Source organism: Rhinolophus ferrumequinum (assembly GCF_004115265.2).
Source record: "Rhinolophus ferrumequinum isolate MPI-CBG mRhiFer1 chromosome 5 unlocalized genomic scaffold, mRhiFer1_v1.p scaffold_110_arrow_ctg1, whole genome shotgun sequence".
In the NCBI taxonomy this organism is placed as follows: Eukaryota; Metazoa; Chordata; class Mammalia; order Chiroptera; family Rhinolophidae; genus Rhinolophus; species Rhinolophus ferrumequinum.
In genome coordinates this window covers 13,486,267-13,502,317 of record NW_022680355.1, presented here as the reverse complement: position 1 = coordinate 13,502,317, position 16,051 = coordinate 13,486,267, and the positions used below count along the sequence as shown (strand labels likewise).

Here is a 16,051-nt window from a genome sequence, read left to right as displayed (position 1 = left end):
TACCAAGCTAATCTGATGGGCTTTACTCAAATTCATAATGGCCGTTGAAACAGCTCCACTGACTTTCCAAAGTTAAGATGGTGATGAAAGCAACAGTACCCTGTTTGATTTGCTGAGGGCTCAGCTGCCAAGTTACCAGGTACACGATGGATAAGTGACTAACTGCTGCCAGGCAAGATGTCTAGCAGTAAACACTCTGAAACGTGAAGTATATCTGTGTGTACATGACCTGGCTTTTGCTGGTTGTGTGACCTTGACTTGGACAAGTCACTCTCTTGGCTCAATTTCTCATCGGCACATGCTGATAACAATACCTGCTGGACTTAGGTCACGGGTGTGTGAGGAGGAGAAAATAAGAGACGTGGAAGTGTCAGGTACTACCTAAAAATAACGTCACGATAAAATGATTTTTAAAATGGAAATAAGAGTTGGGTTTCTGTGTCTTGCTAGCTTGCCGATGTTTAGTTATTAATATCAGAATCTCCATTCTACTCTTTCATATTTTAGAATAGCCATGTGCTATTTATTAGAGAAAGAATTAAAGTTTGGCAGAAAAATGTGAGAGTTGCCATCACTTCTTGTCAGCTCAACTATTTCTAGGTAGGTTTGAAATTGAAAATATTGCAAAAGTATTGGTAATGAATGTGCTGTAGGCCAAACATGTATTTTATTATGTGGAAAAAATTACTGTGTATTATTTTGCAGCCAACCTCAAAAAGGATTGTGTCTAGAGGTCAGAGGAAAGGTCTCTGGGAATTCATCTGTAGGTATGGTACCATGGACACTTGGATACTTTTTAAGAAGGTTTAAAAGAAAATTTCAAATCAACCTGTCAACCACAGTAATCCAAAGAGCCATGGGCGGAAGAGCAAAGCCATAGAAGCAGAGGTCACCTCCTGTGACCAAAGGACCGAGGTCCTAGCTTCTACAAAGCTGCAGGATGGGTATCAGCTGCTTTGACTGTACTCTCTGGAAGTAGTAAAATATTTGGTATATTTTCTGTACATTGTAAAATATTTGGAATTATTTTCTGCCCACCAGCCAGGCTGCCAGATCAGCCCAGATACTCAGAAACATGTCCTAATCTTATTAAAGCAGAAAACAGAAGGGTAAGAGATGCTACAGAAAGTAGCAGACAGCCACAACCTTACATACTTGCAAAAATGGCTCGCCAAAAAGAAAACGCATGCGTAAGGAAGGACTCCACGGCCCTCGCTAACCTCTTAGAATAGTGCCACTTAGAAAAATGGAAGCTGTCTTTTCCGGGTAGCCAACATTTGGGTACAAAATAGTATGCCGTAGACTTGAGAATTACACAAATACGATTCACAGTTTAAGATTACAGGTTTTTTAAAACTGCCAGAGACTAGTGCAATTAACAGACAGCTTACAGTCTATGATTAGACTCCGCTTAGACTATGAATTGTTAACACTTTCCAGTTTAGAGGGGACTAGATTACATTCTTATGGGTTTTAGAATGAAAATGAAAAACTGTAAGCCCATTACACACATATTTCAGTGACGTTATGGGTGATTTGCATCCAAAGGACAGATATAATTGCTGGCTGTGTGTCCCTGTGTTTGTCAATAGGACTTTGTTCAGAAAGGCTAAAAATGAGAAACTGCTTACTTTTTCATGCTTGTGTTTCTCCTTTTCTTTCTCTCTCTTCTCTCTCTCTCTCTTCTCTTTCTCCCGTTCCTTCTCTTTCTTCTCCTTTTCCTTCTCTTTCTCTTTCTTTTTCTTCTTCTCCTTCTTGTCCTTTTTCCTTTCTTTCTCCTTCGGTTTCTCCTTTTCTTCAAACAACTTGGGCGACAAGGAGGGCAGCAAGGCGGGGATTCTCACGGCCGCGGAGGGGCTGAACAGGGGCAGAGCCATGTCCTTGGGGGGCAGGACCAGGGGTGCTGGGGCCACTTTCACCTTATCCTCTCGCCCCTTATCTTTAACTCTGTCTTTGTCTCGCTTGTCTTTATCTTTCCTGCCCTTTTCTCTGTCTTTCTTCTTATCTTTATGCTTCTCTTTCTCCTTCCTCACCAGGCCGTCTTTCAATCGCACTTTGGAATCGGTATCTGCAAATTCTTTTATTTTAAACTTGTAGGGGTCCGACTCGTCATCTCTCAGGAATTCCTTCCACGGATACTTGGTTTCCTTGCTGGCTTCCTTTTCTTTCTCTTTCACTTTTTCCTTCTCTTTACTTTTGTCCTTGCTTTTGTCTCTTTCCCTCTCCCGATCTCGCTGCTTCTCTTTCTTCTTCATTTTCGTCTTCAGTTCCTTTTTCAACTTCTTCTTGACGTCCGCTGAGGAAGGCAGTTTGGTCTTCTCCTCATACAACTTGTGCAGAGGTTCGGGCGTGGGAGGAGAGACTGAGGGAGAGGAGAGGTAAGGGAAGCCGAGGGGCGCGGTGGACGCTGTTCCCAGTTTTGCTTTCCGGACAACCTCATCGATGGAGGCGTCCATTGTCCAGGAATTGTCAGAACTTGATGTACCGCCTGAAAGAGGCAGAGGAGTGGATCCTGACTTGGGAAAGTTGTTGGAGGAAGTGGAAGCTTTTGGAGTCGTACATTCCGAGCCTGAAATTCGCTTCGGGCTGGTGAAAATGTCCCCTTCTGACTCGGAGCCAGAGGAGAACTCGAAAGGGTCTGGCTCTCTTTCGGCACAAGCTCGCGCAATGACGGCATCGATGGACGCGTCGATGGTTTTGTCAGTCACGACGGCCTTTCTCGGCTGGTTCTCACTGTTCAGCTTCACAGCGTCAGGCGGTGTGTGCACGTGTGCAACCTGAAGAACCTCTTTGCTCATCTTCTCACTTGCTGTCGCTGAAAGGATCCTGTTTGGCGTCTCGGGTCTGACAGGTGCTTGGGGGACATGGGTCACAGCCTTAGGGCTCTTGGGACTTCTGGGGCTCTTAGACCGTCCCGGGGATTTCTTTTCTTTGGACATAGGTTTTGGTGACCGAATAGGACTTCCGACCATTGCTGGTGACTGAGTGGTTTTCGGTGATTTAGTCTTCTGTCCTGGAGAACTAGTTTTAGTCTTTGTTTTAGGTGCAAACGACTTTGTTTCTAAGGGCTTTGCGGTTGGTATTTGTGACTTTGCAACCGGAGCTAACATGGGTGGCTCTGGCGAAAGAGGGGCGAGGTCCGTACTGTCCTGGACGTGGACTGGGGAAAGCATCGGTGGGATCTTTTGGGGATTTATGGAGCTGAGTGGCTCTCGAGCTTCCAATAATACTGCATCCAGGGCGTCCCCTTTCGTGCTCAGTGGTCGTGGTCGCTTCATGGCAGGCATTTCTTCAGCTTCAGGACTGTCCAATGGTCTCTTACCCAAGAAATTCTCATCATTAATGATTTCCTCCTCCTCCAGTTCATCGTCTTCCTCCAAGGGAACTTGCATGGCTTCTGCGGATGTCCCCCCATCGGTGGGTACCTGCTCTTCTTCTTCTTCTGGTAAAGGAAGAAAAAAGAAGTATTAGTGAAATACATATATTTAAAAACCCCCAGAAACTAACAAATAAAAATAATGATTTCTAGGAAGGAAAAAAATGACTTCTAGGAAAGAAAGAAAAATTTTGACAGTGTTTAGAGAGTGAAGCGGTAAGTTTTCAAGGATCTTCCAAAGTCGCATGCTGTCATTCTTTGAAGTGCGGCTATCAGTGATAGCAGATAGACAAACGATTGGTTTCCTTTCACGTGGTTTGGCCCGACTTTCAGGATCTGGAGTTCGCCGAGTATTTCCTGTTTGTCATATGCTCCCTTTTATTGATTCTTTTCCTAACCTGACTAAATACTGTCTTTCTCTTTTCCTCCTCCTCTTGTGTACATGTACGTACACAAACACAAACACACAGACACACATGCACACACACTTCTAAAAAAATCAATATACTGGTTATTATAAGACTACTATCCTCAGAAAGGACAACAAGGCATACATTGTTCAGGACTTCTATAATAAATTTTAATTCTTGGAGTTCGGAGATGGCAAGCCTTGACACAATTCATATACTACATCTTCTGCTTTGCTTGGCAAGGCCATGTGGTGCAGTATGGCTCTGGAAAGGTGGTGCTTCCGCTCGCTTTCTGGCACTACAGAGCCACAGGCCTCAGGCAATCTCTGAACCTCTTCGAGCCTGCTTCCTGACCTTTCCAAAGGGGCTAATGTTACTTGCCCTGCCTACCTGACTGAGTTGCTATAAGATCGGATTATTTCTTTCTACACATATTAGCTCAGCATATGCCGTGCGTAATGCGCAGTGATAAAGGCTGAAAGAACTGTTGGGCTAAATGAGAAATAAATCATGACCTAAGACAGCTGGTAGCTTGGCAGGGGACACAGTGTATGTGTGTTACACACAGAAAGCGAGTAGTGCCACCAGACAGCTACAGTGGTTCAGACAGCAGGCAGTTCAGAGGAGAAACATGGCGGCAACGTCAGAGATCCGGGCAAGACGTTAGTCATCACGCAGCGTTTGGATTTTTGGCGACTGGGAGCGATGATGCACAGGAAGAGAGGACAGAGATGGAGGCGGGACACACCGTGTGTGTGTGTCAAGAACCAGGGAATAATCTGTCTGGAAAGTAGGGTACAAGATGGGGAGTAATAGAAAGTAAGTTTAGGAAGTATAAGGTTGCATTTAGACGCTAGTAGCTTTGAGTTTCATAAAAACTAACATGATCTTTAATCTACTGGTAGTTTGGACTCAGTGAAGATATTTAGACAAGGGAGAAAAATGACTGGGGTACATGTTAGCAGAGTTACCCTGGCAGGGACATATATGATGGATGGGAGGTGACAGACACCAAGGGAGAGTGACAAGTTAGGGGTTACTGAAATGATGTAGGTAAGTGACAATAAGGTCGGAACTAGAACAGTGACAACAAATAGGAAGCAATAGATGCTGATGATATTTTGAAGATGGAATGAACAGAATCTGACAGGTATAAGAGTGGAGGAAGGATTAAAACACCATTTCAAGGTTTGAGCCCTGGTGCGTGAGACACGCAGTCATTAACAGAAAAGGAAATAAAGAAATAGAGAAGGAAGATGATTATTAATTAGCTCAATCCCTAGACACAGCGTTTGATGAACGGTTAGTCACTGACATCTATCAGGGAGCTGAAAAATATACTAAAGTGCAGAAAACAGGACTGGGTGTGTGTGTGAGAGAGATCTTTGTTGACGTAAATGAAATCACAATAATGGATAACATTAGCAAGGGAGAAATAAGGGGTAGTCAGGTCCAGATACTCTGAGGAATACCTATGTATAAAGACGAGGAAGAAGAAGAACTAACGAAATACATGAAAATCAGGAGACGTCAAAGAGTTCGAGGGCAAGAGTCTTCAAGAGGAGGACGAGTGAGCAAAGCCAAGTGCTTACCGAGGCCCAAGCGAATGAAGGTTCACAGCAGCCGTTACACCACAGCACACTGAGGGGTGACTAGGGAACACGTGACGTAAAGTATGTGAAAGCACATTGTGAACTACAAAGAACAAGACAAATTATTGCTGTCACTTGCAACTGTACTACCATCCGTCCAGGTACTCAACACCATTACAGATGACTTCTTTCCCCACATCCAACTGTGAACACAGTTTTCTACTGTATTTCCTTCAATGCACTTTTCTCACTGCTACTATTAGTTCAAATCATCAGCACCTCTTCTCTGAGCGACAGCAACAGCCTCCAGTCCCATCCGCCTCAGAACGGTCTTTCTCACACACTGCCTTCCAGTGACCTTCTGAAAACACATCTGAGAGTGGGATTCCGCCTCTTACAGACACCTCACTGGTCCCTACACTACTAGTTGGCAAAAGGTGTTCCTTAGAGCCTGAGGGTTTGTGGAACCCCTTTGAGGCTGCTGCCTCAGTAGAGACTAGATCCCCTATTCTCTATTAAATGGAAGTGTTACCCCGAAAGGTATCTATTTTACATGCTGAGCTCCCCAAACAGCTTTTGTTGTGAGGTTAAAACATGTTCAAAACCACTATTCTACAACATAAACACCCCGTTTCCTCAGCATGGCCTCCAGGAACCCGTCATCCAGCTCAGTGAGGAGCCCCCCCTTCCACAGGGCGGCCCTGAGCGCCATACCCCCAGTCAGGCCCCCGAACTTACGAGGCGTCTACACGGGCCACTAAGAAACTGCCTTTGCTTAGAATCCTCTGCCCTCCTGCTTTGGTGACTATCTTTTCTTAGCCTCCAATCAAATGTTCTCTCTTCTGTGACGCTTTCTGTTAGCAGCGAGAAATGCCGCTTTCCCCCTTTTTGGCTCAAATCCTGGTTATACAGGCAACAAAGAAAGCCTAGAATATTTACTATCTGGCCTTTTACAGAAAAGGTTTGCTTTTTCAGATAATCTGAACATTTCCTTCTGTCCCTGTCCTTAAAGGGATCAAATATATGGTGACTGAAGGAGAACTGACTCTGGGTGGTGAGCACACAATGTGATACATAGATGATGTATTACAGAATTGTACACTTGAAATCTATGTAACTTTACTAACATTGTCACCCCAATAAACTTTAATTAAAAAAAAAAGACAAGATAAACTTCAAATCTACTCGATTGCTAAAGAGTAAACATACAAAAAAACGAGGATATTCTCCAAGTGAATGAAACATATCCGAATACGTATTACTGTTACATTTCTAAACCCTACAGAACCTGCTGTACGCCCGTCACCCCGAGGCTCATCAAGCCCAGGGGTGCCGGAGCGGGAGAGAGGTTTCCCAGGCAGCCGGGCAGACCTCCAGAATGTGAAGGTGGGCTTCGTGCTCACTCTGGAGGTTCCTCTGAATGAGCTCAGCTCTGAGCCTCAGTGGACGCTCTGGGAGAGCAAAGGGAAACTGCTCGAATGGAAGTGGTCCCTAGAAAGGGACCTCCAGGACCACGAGTGAGACAGGGCTAAGTCGTCCAGATGGAAGGCCTGTTTTATAGCTAGGACAACTTGAACATCAGCGTTTTCTGCAAAGGGTATTGTTTTACCAGTGTGTGACGGTATCAAATTGGAACAGGCGAGACAACCACCTGATAGGCATTTGAGCCGAAGGAAGTATGTGGACTGGGCGGGAAGAAACTGCAAATACTTTAGAGAACAAACTGGTTCGCTTGGAATTTGGAGCTAAAGTACCTCAGAAAACTAGCAAAAGAAAATTAATGGTGGTAGTTCTCGTTTAAGTGGAAAAAAAATTAACATAAAGCTTGATTCAAAGTGGGTCTCCACAAGCTAGGAGGGGTTATTCTGTTTTTATTTTTACTGTTTCTTTTCTTTCTTTCTTTCTTTTTTATTTTTTGGTTTTATTTCAAGTCCTTGCTGCTAACTTGTATGCATCTAGAAGCTTTATGTGGTTTAGAAGAATATGAATGAATTATATAACTAAGCTATTACAAATGCTGCTTTTAGAAATACTTAAAAATACAAATGTTTCTTATTTTTATTAGTTTAATTTACAATTACTTTTTATGTTTTAAAGATTTTATAAGAAAGCTTCAATTGCAGCATCAAAATTAATCAAAATGAGAAAAAAATTTTCCTGGAAGAGCCTTAAACTTTAACAAGAACAGGAAAAGTATGAAGGTATTTACAACAATTTTCTATATTAGAATATCTGATACATACCAGAAAGCACAAGCAATATACACAAAAGGCAGAAAGATTAATAATAAGGAATAAATACCTGTGACACTGCCACCTAACTTCAGAAACAAAATATTAGCAATGTCACTGGAACTCCCTTGGTTCCTCCTCGCCCCCAGGTAATGACTGTCTTGATTTTTGTATCTCTCATTCCCTTGTTCCTTTATACTTTTACCACATTTGTATCTAGCTTGCTTCTTTTCTGAACTTTAAGTAAGTGGTATCATACTATGACTTTGTTTGGATTTTTTTAACCCCAACGTCTTTCTAAGAGTCACCCGTGTTGATGTAGTTTGTTCACTGGTTCGTCCGTCCATCCATCGATCCATTCATTTTCACTGGTGTAAAACTGTCCCATGTATATGAATCCATTTTCCTGGTATGAAAGTTTTTCACTTGAGTGAATATATTTTAATTTTTAAAATATTACAAAATTCCAAAAAATGACACAATTTGATCTAGCTTATGCTTGGTCAAACAAAGACTTAATTGATGATTATATACAACAAATTTCTGGTTTTTTATTACATAAATAATTTTAACTCTATGCTCTAAGAGTTTGGGATAAGATACATATGAGATGGCTACTGAATGCTTTACCCTTTATGGTCACCCAAACCCCAACGTGAAGGTTAGTTTCAGTTTGATAACAGTTGAATGACAATAAAGTATTCTTTGCGTGTATGTGTATTATAGTAAGCACCATTTACCAATAATCTATAAAACATTTTAAAAGTGTTTTAACATTCTTCTATACTCCTCCATGGAAACAGTTTTACTATAAAATAGCATATGATTTGGTTAACATAAGTTTAATATTACAAGATATTTGATCTTGATATGTTATTACATAAAGGTACAAAAATAGTAAGAAAATATTTGAGTCACAAGCTTTTTCTAATTTAACACAAATCCAGACATAAGAATAAAAGCTGCGTTCCAAAGTCAAAAGGGTGACATTATGATATGAGAAGTATTTTAAAGATGTTTATTTCCAGAGAACTAACTCATTTTCTACTGTTTTAATATTTGGAAACTGGAGGAAAGGACTCTTCTGTCTCGTATATGTGTTAAATATCGGGAAAAATATGAGTTCGAGGAAAACTGGTAGTTTTGAGTTTTTTGTTTTGTTTTTTAATTGGGGAATATTGGGGACCTGTGTGTTTCTCCAGGGCACATCAGCTCTAAGTCATTGTCCTTTACTTTAATCTAGTTGTGGAGGGCACAGCTCAGCTCCAAGTCCAGTTGCTGTTTTCAATCTTTAGTTGCAGGGGGTGCAGCCCACCATCCCATGTGGGAATTGAACCAGCAACCTTGTTGTTGAGAGCTCGTGCTCTAACCAACTGAGCCATCCGGCCGCCCCAGCTCTGAGGTTTTAAACAAGTTTCTCAACTTCTGAATTGCTTTTAGTTCCTTGATTCAGAACATGAGGACACTAGCTAGCATCGTTTACAGTGAAAATTAATTGCTAATTAGAGTTCAATAAGTATTCAAACTATTAAATAATACTGGTCAATAATAGAGATATACATTGCAAAGTTAATCTTGCAATCCTTTTTTGAGAAAATTAAAAAAACCAACCACCTCTTGCCACTTCAATCTCTATGTAACAAGAGTGCACAACCAGAGTTAGCGTCTGCAGGTCAAGAGGGCGTCACCTCAGCCATCTGCCCTGAGAACTCTCCCCTGCGAGGAAAGCAGGCTGGATCTGCAGGGCAGACCTTGTAGGGTAACAGGTATTGTAGTAAGGGTAGCTCCTTCTGCAAAAGTGTTGATGCTCATGCCGCAGGCGTTAAAATTTGGCTAAAGTTAACAGTGATAAGACTTTTGATTATCCTTTGTGTGAGAATTTATTCAAAGTTGTTTGCTATAAGTGATCCTTAGCACTGTCATTCATCAAAGAATACCACAAACTATGATACAACTTCTTTACTTTTAGGAGAAAAAAGAAGACAGATGCTAACAATAAGAAAACAGACGCGAAGAACCACACTTAAAGCAGTGTAGGAAGTCCTATTCTTAAAAAAAAATTAAGTTCCTGGTAAAGGTCCATGTCCACTATCAACAACCTTATTTTTCATATAAATTCACCACAAGATGAATGCTACAACTCAAGCAAAGAAAAAACCTGCTACAGTAAGAAGTAACTTCATTTTACCAAATGTTTTACATATATGTATGCTTTCTCATTTGTCAAAAAAGGGAAATGATGTGAATTAACAAATGACTCAGCACAAATATATCACCACAGTTAGAAATAAACAATTTAAAACAGATACTCAATTGGTAGCAGACTATCTTATAATGTATGGAAAAGGGGGGAGATACACATACTCTCTAAAGTATTTCTCACTTAATCAATGATTTCAAGTCAACGTTTGATTGTAAAACTACTTAACTTTTTAATTTGAAATAATTTCAAACATATAGAAAAAGGTGTAAAAATACTACCAAGAACTCATGAATACTTTGTACCCAGGTTCACCAATTAACGTTTTCCTTCAGTGTGTGATTACAGAACAAGCACCAAAATTCTTTTTTAATTACATGTAAGAAACAAAATGGATCCATATTAATGTACGTCTTTTTAAAAAGTCCATAGAGGTTGATAGGAGACAGGAGACACTACAAAGTCCATTCATTTTCATCCAATTTTCCTTCATTAATGACACAAATAAATAATCCACACAGCTACATTCCCCAGAGGAGTAATGAGAAAAACATGCTTCTTAACCAAACTTCTCGTACAAAAACAAAACGAGGCACACCAAAAGGATTTTTTAGGGGTTAATTCTAAGCTACCATAAATATTGACTTAGAACAAAATATCTTTTTAACTAGAATAGTAAATGCCTTTAAAGAAAACACTATAATCTAAAAAGCGCATGGACATTAGGAAAAAAAGCAAATTGTTTGCATATGGCATGAAAGCTTTTTTTATCTCATTAACTACACAGATGCATGCAACTTTAAAATTCAGAGGCATGATCTTAAACTAAGCAGAAAATACAAGTGTGTTTCTAAACTTTAAATATAGGGACAATAAAATGCTATGTGTGTATATTTCATCAAAAATTAAATGTATCTGAAATTAGATTCCTTCTGATTTTTTGGGACATACACACGAAGAAATTAATTTCTAGCAATGATGATATAAACTTTCCTATTTTTCTATTAGTTTATGTATCCCACTGTTTTTACAATAGTCTTTTATTACAAGTATGAAAGGATTCATTTAAAATCACATTTTTTTCCAAAAAACATTCAATTTGTCTGGATATTAGGTATAGTTATTGTAAACAGTTCCTTGAAATGACTCATTACTACTAAGGCTTATTCATTCTCTCCTTATCAATCCACCCATCCATCCATCCATCCATCCATCCATCCATCTATCCATCCATGCATCCATGCATCCATCCATCCATCCATCCATCCATCCATCCATCCATCCATCCATCCAATCATCCATCCGTTCATACATTCACCCATCCAATCATCTATCTATCTACCCACCCACCCGTCTATTGAGTAACTTCTGAACACCTCTGCGGCAAGCACTATGTTGGATCCTAGGAAAACAAAGTCGAGTAAGACATGACTCCTCCCCTTAAGAATCAATCACGTTTTGTCATCATCAGTTCAGGTGCTGGGGCAGGGACAGGTACAAGGTACACATGTGGCCACGAGTGGCGATATGAAGACAGAAGTCAGTGTTGACTAGACAGGCAGCTACACTGAAACTACATGTACCAGTGCCACAGTTCAACCTAGTACAACCCGTTTACTCTCCCAGACCAAAGTTTCCTCATCTGCAAAATGTAAGTATTGACACCTGACTTCCTGATTCTGAGAAGTAAAGATCTTCATTATTAGGGCCATCTCTACATGTAGTTGACTAGGCATGTGGGATGGTCTACGGAGCAGGACAGAGCTATTCCTGCCCCTAAATATTTCACTGACCACATGCAATGATACTTGGCATCCTGACCACCGGATCCATGTCTTAGATAAAGACAGTATTTTTAAAATTCTGCCACCGACATACGTATGTTTAAGGCTATAAAGCTAACAAATAAACCATGCACGCTACCCTACTTTGTGAGGTAAGGAGACTCAGAGAAAATGGAATATAAATGCAGTGATTTGATGGAATGCTGAGGAACACGGTACTGCCAGGAGGGTAAGGCTGAGGTGGGGAGGGGAGGAGAAGAGGGGAGGTCTGGGGCCGCTGGAAGACAGGCAGACACTGGAAGCCTGGGAAAGACAGGAACAACAGCGATATAAAACCAGTCTTAATCCATTTCAACATTTTATCTTTGAGTTCCAAATGAGGCTAAAATATTTTTTTATCCCATTTACGTCTCCTCATAGAATATACTTTAAATTGTCCTGTCTATAATGTTACAGAAATTAGACCCTTAAAACTCAACATGTATAAGTGGGTACGTATTTTTTAAATAAACCTATTTACTTAAAAAAAATGAAATTACTAGCAAAGATGAGACAATTAGGCAATGACAATTCATATAGTACAACCAATCTATTACACAATAAATTAATAGCAGAGTGAAGATGAGGTGTTGTAATACCTATATACACACTGACCTGTAAAAAAGCACTATTTTACTAACATTGTGCACAATAAAAAACTAAAATGCTCTATAAGAAGCCAACCTGAAATGACACCTAGTATTATAAATGGCCTAATCTATATGTTAATACTGTTGTACCACATCACGGCAGCAAGAGGAAGATAACAGTATGACTCTGGGGTTTCTATGGCTACATCGTGGGCTAACGTGCCTGAGAGGGCCGGCTGCTGACACCACACAAGCATCCTGAGTGCTTCTTTTTGGTTATTTATGATATGATTTATGATAACGACAACATCTCCTATTTTCTCTCCTCCTCAGATACAATAAATTGCTATCGTTAATCACCCTTCCCGGTTCAACTATGATTACAATAGCATAATAGGGCCTAGCTATGGTAATGCTGTGGATTTTTAAAAAAGAAATAAATACAAGGAGATCTCTTTAGACAATGTCAATATCTCTAATATTTTAATCATCTTCCTTTACGTCTTTCAGAATAATTCTATTACAACTAAGATTCCACATCCAGGGTATAAGCCCTTCATGCAAATCAAATTCATACTCACACACATATGCACAAACCACGGCTACTGTGATTTTCCTAAACTTACTTCAATAGGAATGTTTGGCAGAGGATATAGTTTCTTCTCCAAGACAGGCAATGGCAGTTGTTTCTTTCCTCTATTTGTGAAACTAACCTTACTGTTGGTTTCTTCTCCCCAGAACTAGAAAAATTAAGCAAATTAGCCATTCATCTATCAGAAGGCAAAATAGTGAAGAATAAAAACTTTGCAATCACATACACGTGTGCTTTTGCCAATTACTTCAATTTCTCTCGATGCTGATTTGGGTTAACAGAAGGACCACCTCTTTGGTTTTTGAGTAACAGTACGACAGAGAACCCTTCAAGTGCTTACTACCTGACTTAGAGTGTACGGAAAGCAGAGAAATTCTTCCCCTCCCTGCATCTCTGCCCCTTCATAAGTGGGCTCACAGACGTGGAGCTTACTTGAATCCAAGTGGCCACGGAACTTGTTTTACTCAACGGGTCAGAGCTGGCGGACGTGCTGCGTTGGGGAAATCTGCAACCACCCCCACGTGAGTGAGCCCAGGTGAGCCTGCTGGATGGGGAGTAGCACACGCCTCAGAGCCCCAGCCACACCGTCAGACACGTGAGTGACACGATTGATCAGCAGCTGATCGCAGATGGGTCACAGCCCAGCCGCAGGCGGCAAAAGGACCGCCCAGCTGAGCCAACCCACAGGACTGTGAGCTAAAAACCAGTTGCTGTTTTAAGCCACTAACTTTTGGGGTGGCTTGCCCCAGGGCAGCACGTTAACGATCTAGTCACACAGACATGCAGTGGACTCGCGCTATTTGTGGTGGTTATATTCTGAGAAAGGTGCCACCAACAATAAATGAGCGAAAACGGAACCATTGCTTCTAAGGGAAATACAAGGTTAGGTTCCTACGAAGCTCTGATCAAACACTGTCGTCAGCAGATCAACACATGTTTTATGTGTGTTTCTGTTTAAAGACACCTCATTTATGATACATTGTTGATTCACTCACATTGAACTCATGGCCAACAGCACTGCAACTCATGCCTGAATGAGGCTGATGTAACACAAGCACGTCCTCTGTGAGACGCATCTCATCCTTCTTGCACTCAGGGACACCAGTCAGCACTCGGCATGGTGCGTAGGGGCCGTTTTAAACAGCAAAATCACCACCAAAAAGCACAAAATGTGAAAAATGCAGCACGAAACAAACCTTGAAAATGACACTTGTTTACAGTACGACAGCTGACATAACAAGGCCCAGGGTCGCCTTGTTCAAATTCGGCTGCAAACGTGTGTGTTGAGCAACTCAAAGTTTTTGCTCCTCGGTGCATGTCTGTGAATGACCGTGAACGTGATGTTAAGGTTACAAACACATTTTAGCGAGTAGGCAAAATCGCAAATGTATAATCTGTGCACAACGAGGACCAACTATCTATAATTGTGTGGTAGAACTTCATCAACATCAAATACTTTTATGGAGTACTGACTTAAAACAAAGGATTTGACTTGAAAGTAAGTCCAGTCTTTAGAAGGCATTTAACAAAAAGATTAAATATGCCTCATGAACTTTAACACTGTGACCGTATCTGGCAAGACAAATCCAAACCGGGACATATTTTAGTTTAAATTCAAAGAACTAGCTAGCTGCAGAACACTCTGCTCAAGCCACAGGATCATTCTCGGAATTTCTGGAATATGCCAAGTTCTTTGCTTCCTCAGGGTATTTATACCCACACATTCTGCTTGTCTCTGCTGGGAACACTCTTCCCGTCTTTGTTTCTATGCTTGCCTCTCTCTCTTGCCTTTTAAGTCTTAAGCTTAAGTATTGTCTTCTCAAGGAAGTACTGTCTGGTCATTCCCTAACTCCAAAATAAAGAGTTACACTTTGGAAGTGATTATTGGTGCAGTTCTTACCTGCTTCTCCAACAAAGCTTCACTAAGACCGGAAGCAGGTCTGCCTGCAGCTGCTAAGCAATCATTGCAGGCTGATAAGTATTTGCTTCGGCAGTATTACTATTAGGAAAATAAGAAAAATTATTTTGTCCTATTTCACTGATTCTACGTTGTTCAAATGTGCAATTCTGAACTTGTGGTGTGTTTTATAATCAGGAGCATCTTCTTGTCTCTGTCACTTGGATAGTGATGTAGTGTCATGGCCTATAGTGTCACGGGTGAACCCGACTGTCATTCTTGGTAGAATGACTGGGGCATGGCAACTTCTTGGTGTTTCAGTCAGCAAGCCATTTAAAAACTTGAAGAAGAACTATCTGTTCTAGGCAGTTAAAAAGAAACATTGTATATGATAAGAAAGAATTGTGTCATAGTCTAATTGGCATCGTGTATCTTTGTTTTCCTTAGTGGCACATAAAAGAATGGTGCTTGTTACGATTGATGGTGTCTTAGGATCAATGAAATATGACAGCTGTTCTAAGTTTTTATTAAATGCTTACCATGTCCCTTGTATCCAATACAAGATAAAGAGAAATTGTTTTAGTTATTAAAGCAACATCAAACCGGAGATACCTAAAATCCCTAGGTCCAAGAAGGGGACACTTACAAAGTGTGACTCAGAGGGAATAGCTCAGATAACTGTAACGGGGTTGATGCCCTATGCTGTCCATTTTCTTCCCTTCTTGTGCCCACTTATGTAAGCGATCCCATTCACCAGTTAGACCTTGTATACAATCCTTCCCACTAGACTCATTTGTCACAGGACCTCTGGGTTTTGGGATAGTGTTTAGAAGCACATTCTTTACTTCAAGCCATACCTGGTTATTAAGGCAGCACTTCTTTACAATAGAAACAGTGATGGACTAGAAGACGGCCCTGGTTTATAGCAGCAGCCCCTTCCAGTTTCTTTGTATCGACGAGTATAAGATGATCTGTACACACACCAAGTAATGCTGACCCTACTGATTTCACAGGATTATCATGTGCACAGTGAAAACTCAATATGAAATCATTTAAAAACTGTTCAGGCAGAAGTCAATGCCAGCAGTGGCGGCAACAGCACAGACCTTTTAATCGCCACCAGCGTGTACCAACAGCCGGCCCACGGAGGGGCTGCTCCCACACATGCCGTTTTCCTCCTTCCCCCAACTACACATGTCCCGGCCTAGAAGTGTTAGTAAAACCACTGAAAAAAGAAAGCGCAGTATAATCACACAATGGCTTTTAAGAAGCAAGATGAGAAAGAAGACCAGATTTGGGAAGACCCTAGTTTGAGACTGTAAGCGAAACGTTAGTTTGGT

The 16,051-nt window shown here is 41.0% G+C and overlaps 1 protein-coding gene across 1 annotated transcript in view; it reads right to left on the bottom strand.

Moving 5' to 3' along the window:
* The window catches only part of TAF3 (TATA-box binding protein associated factor 3), a 147,357-nt gene that overhangs the window by 36,505 nt on the left and 94,801 nt on the right, over positions 1 to 16,051 (bottom strand). The window contains exon 3 of the mRNA XM_033100610.1: positions 1,632 to 3,442. Within this exon, the coding sequence (XP_032956501.1) occupies positions 1,632 to 3,442 (1,811 nt within the window). The remainder of the gene's footprint in view (positions 1 to 1,631; positions 3,443 to 16,051) is intronic.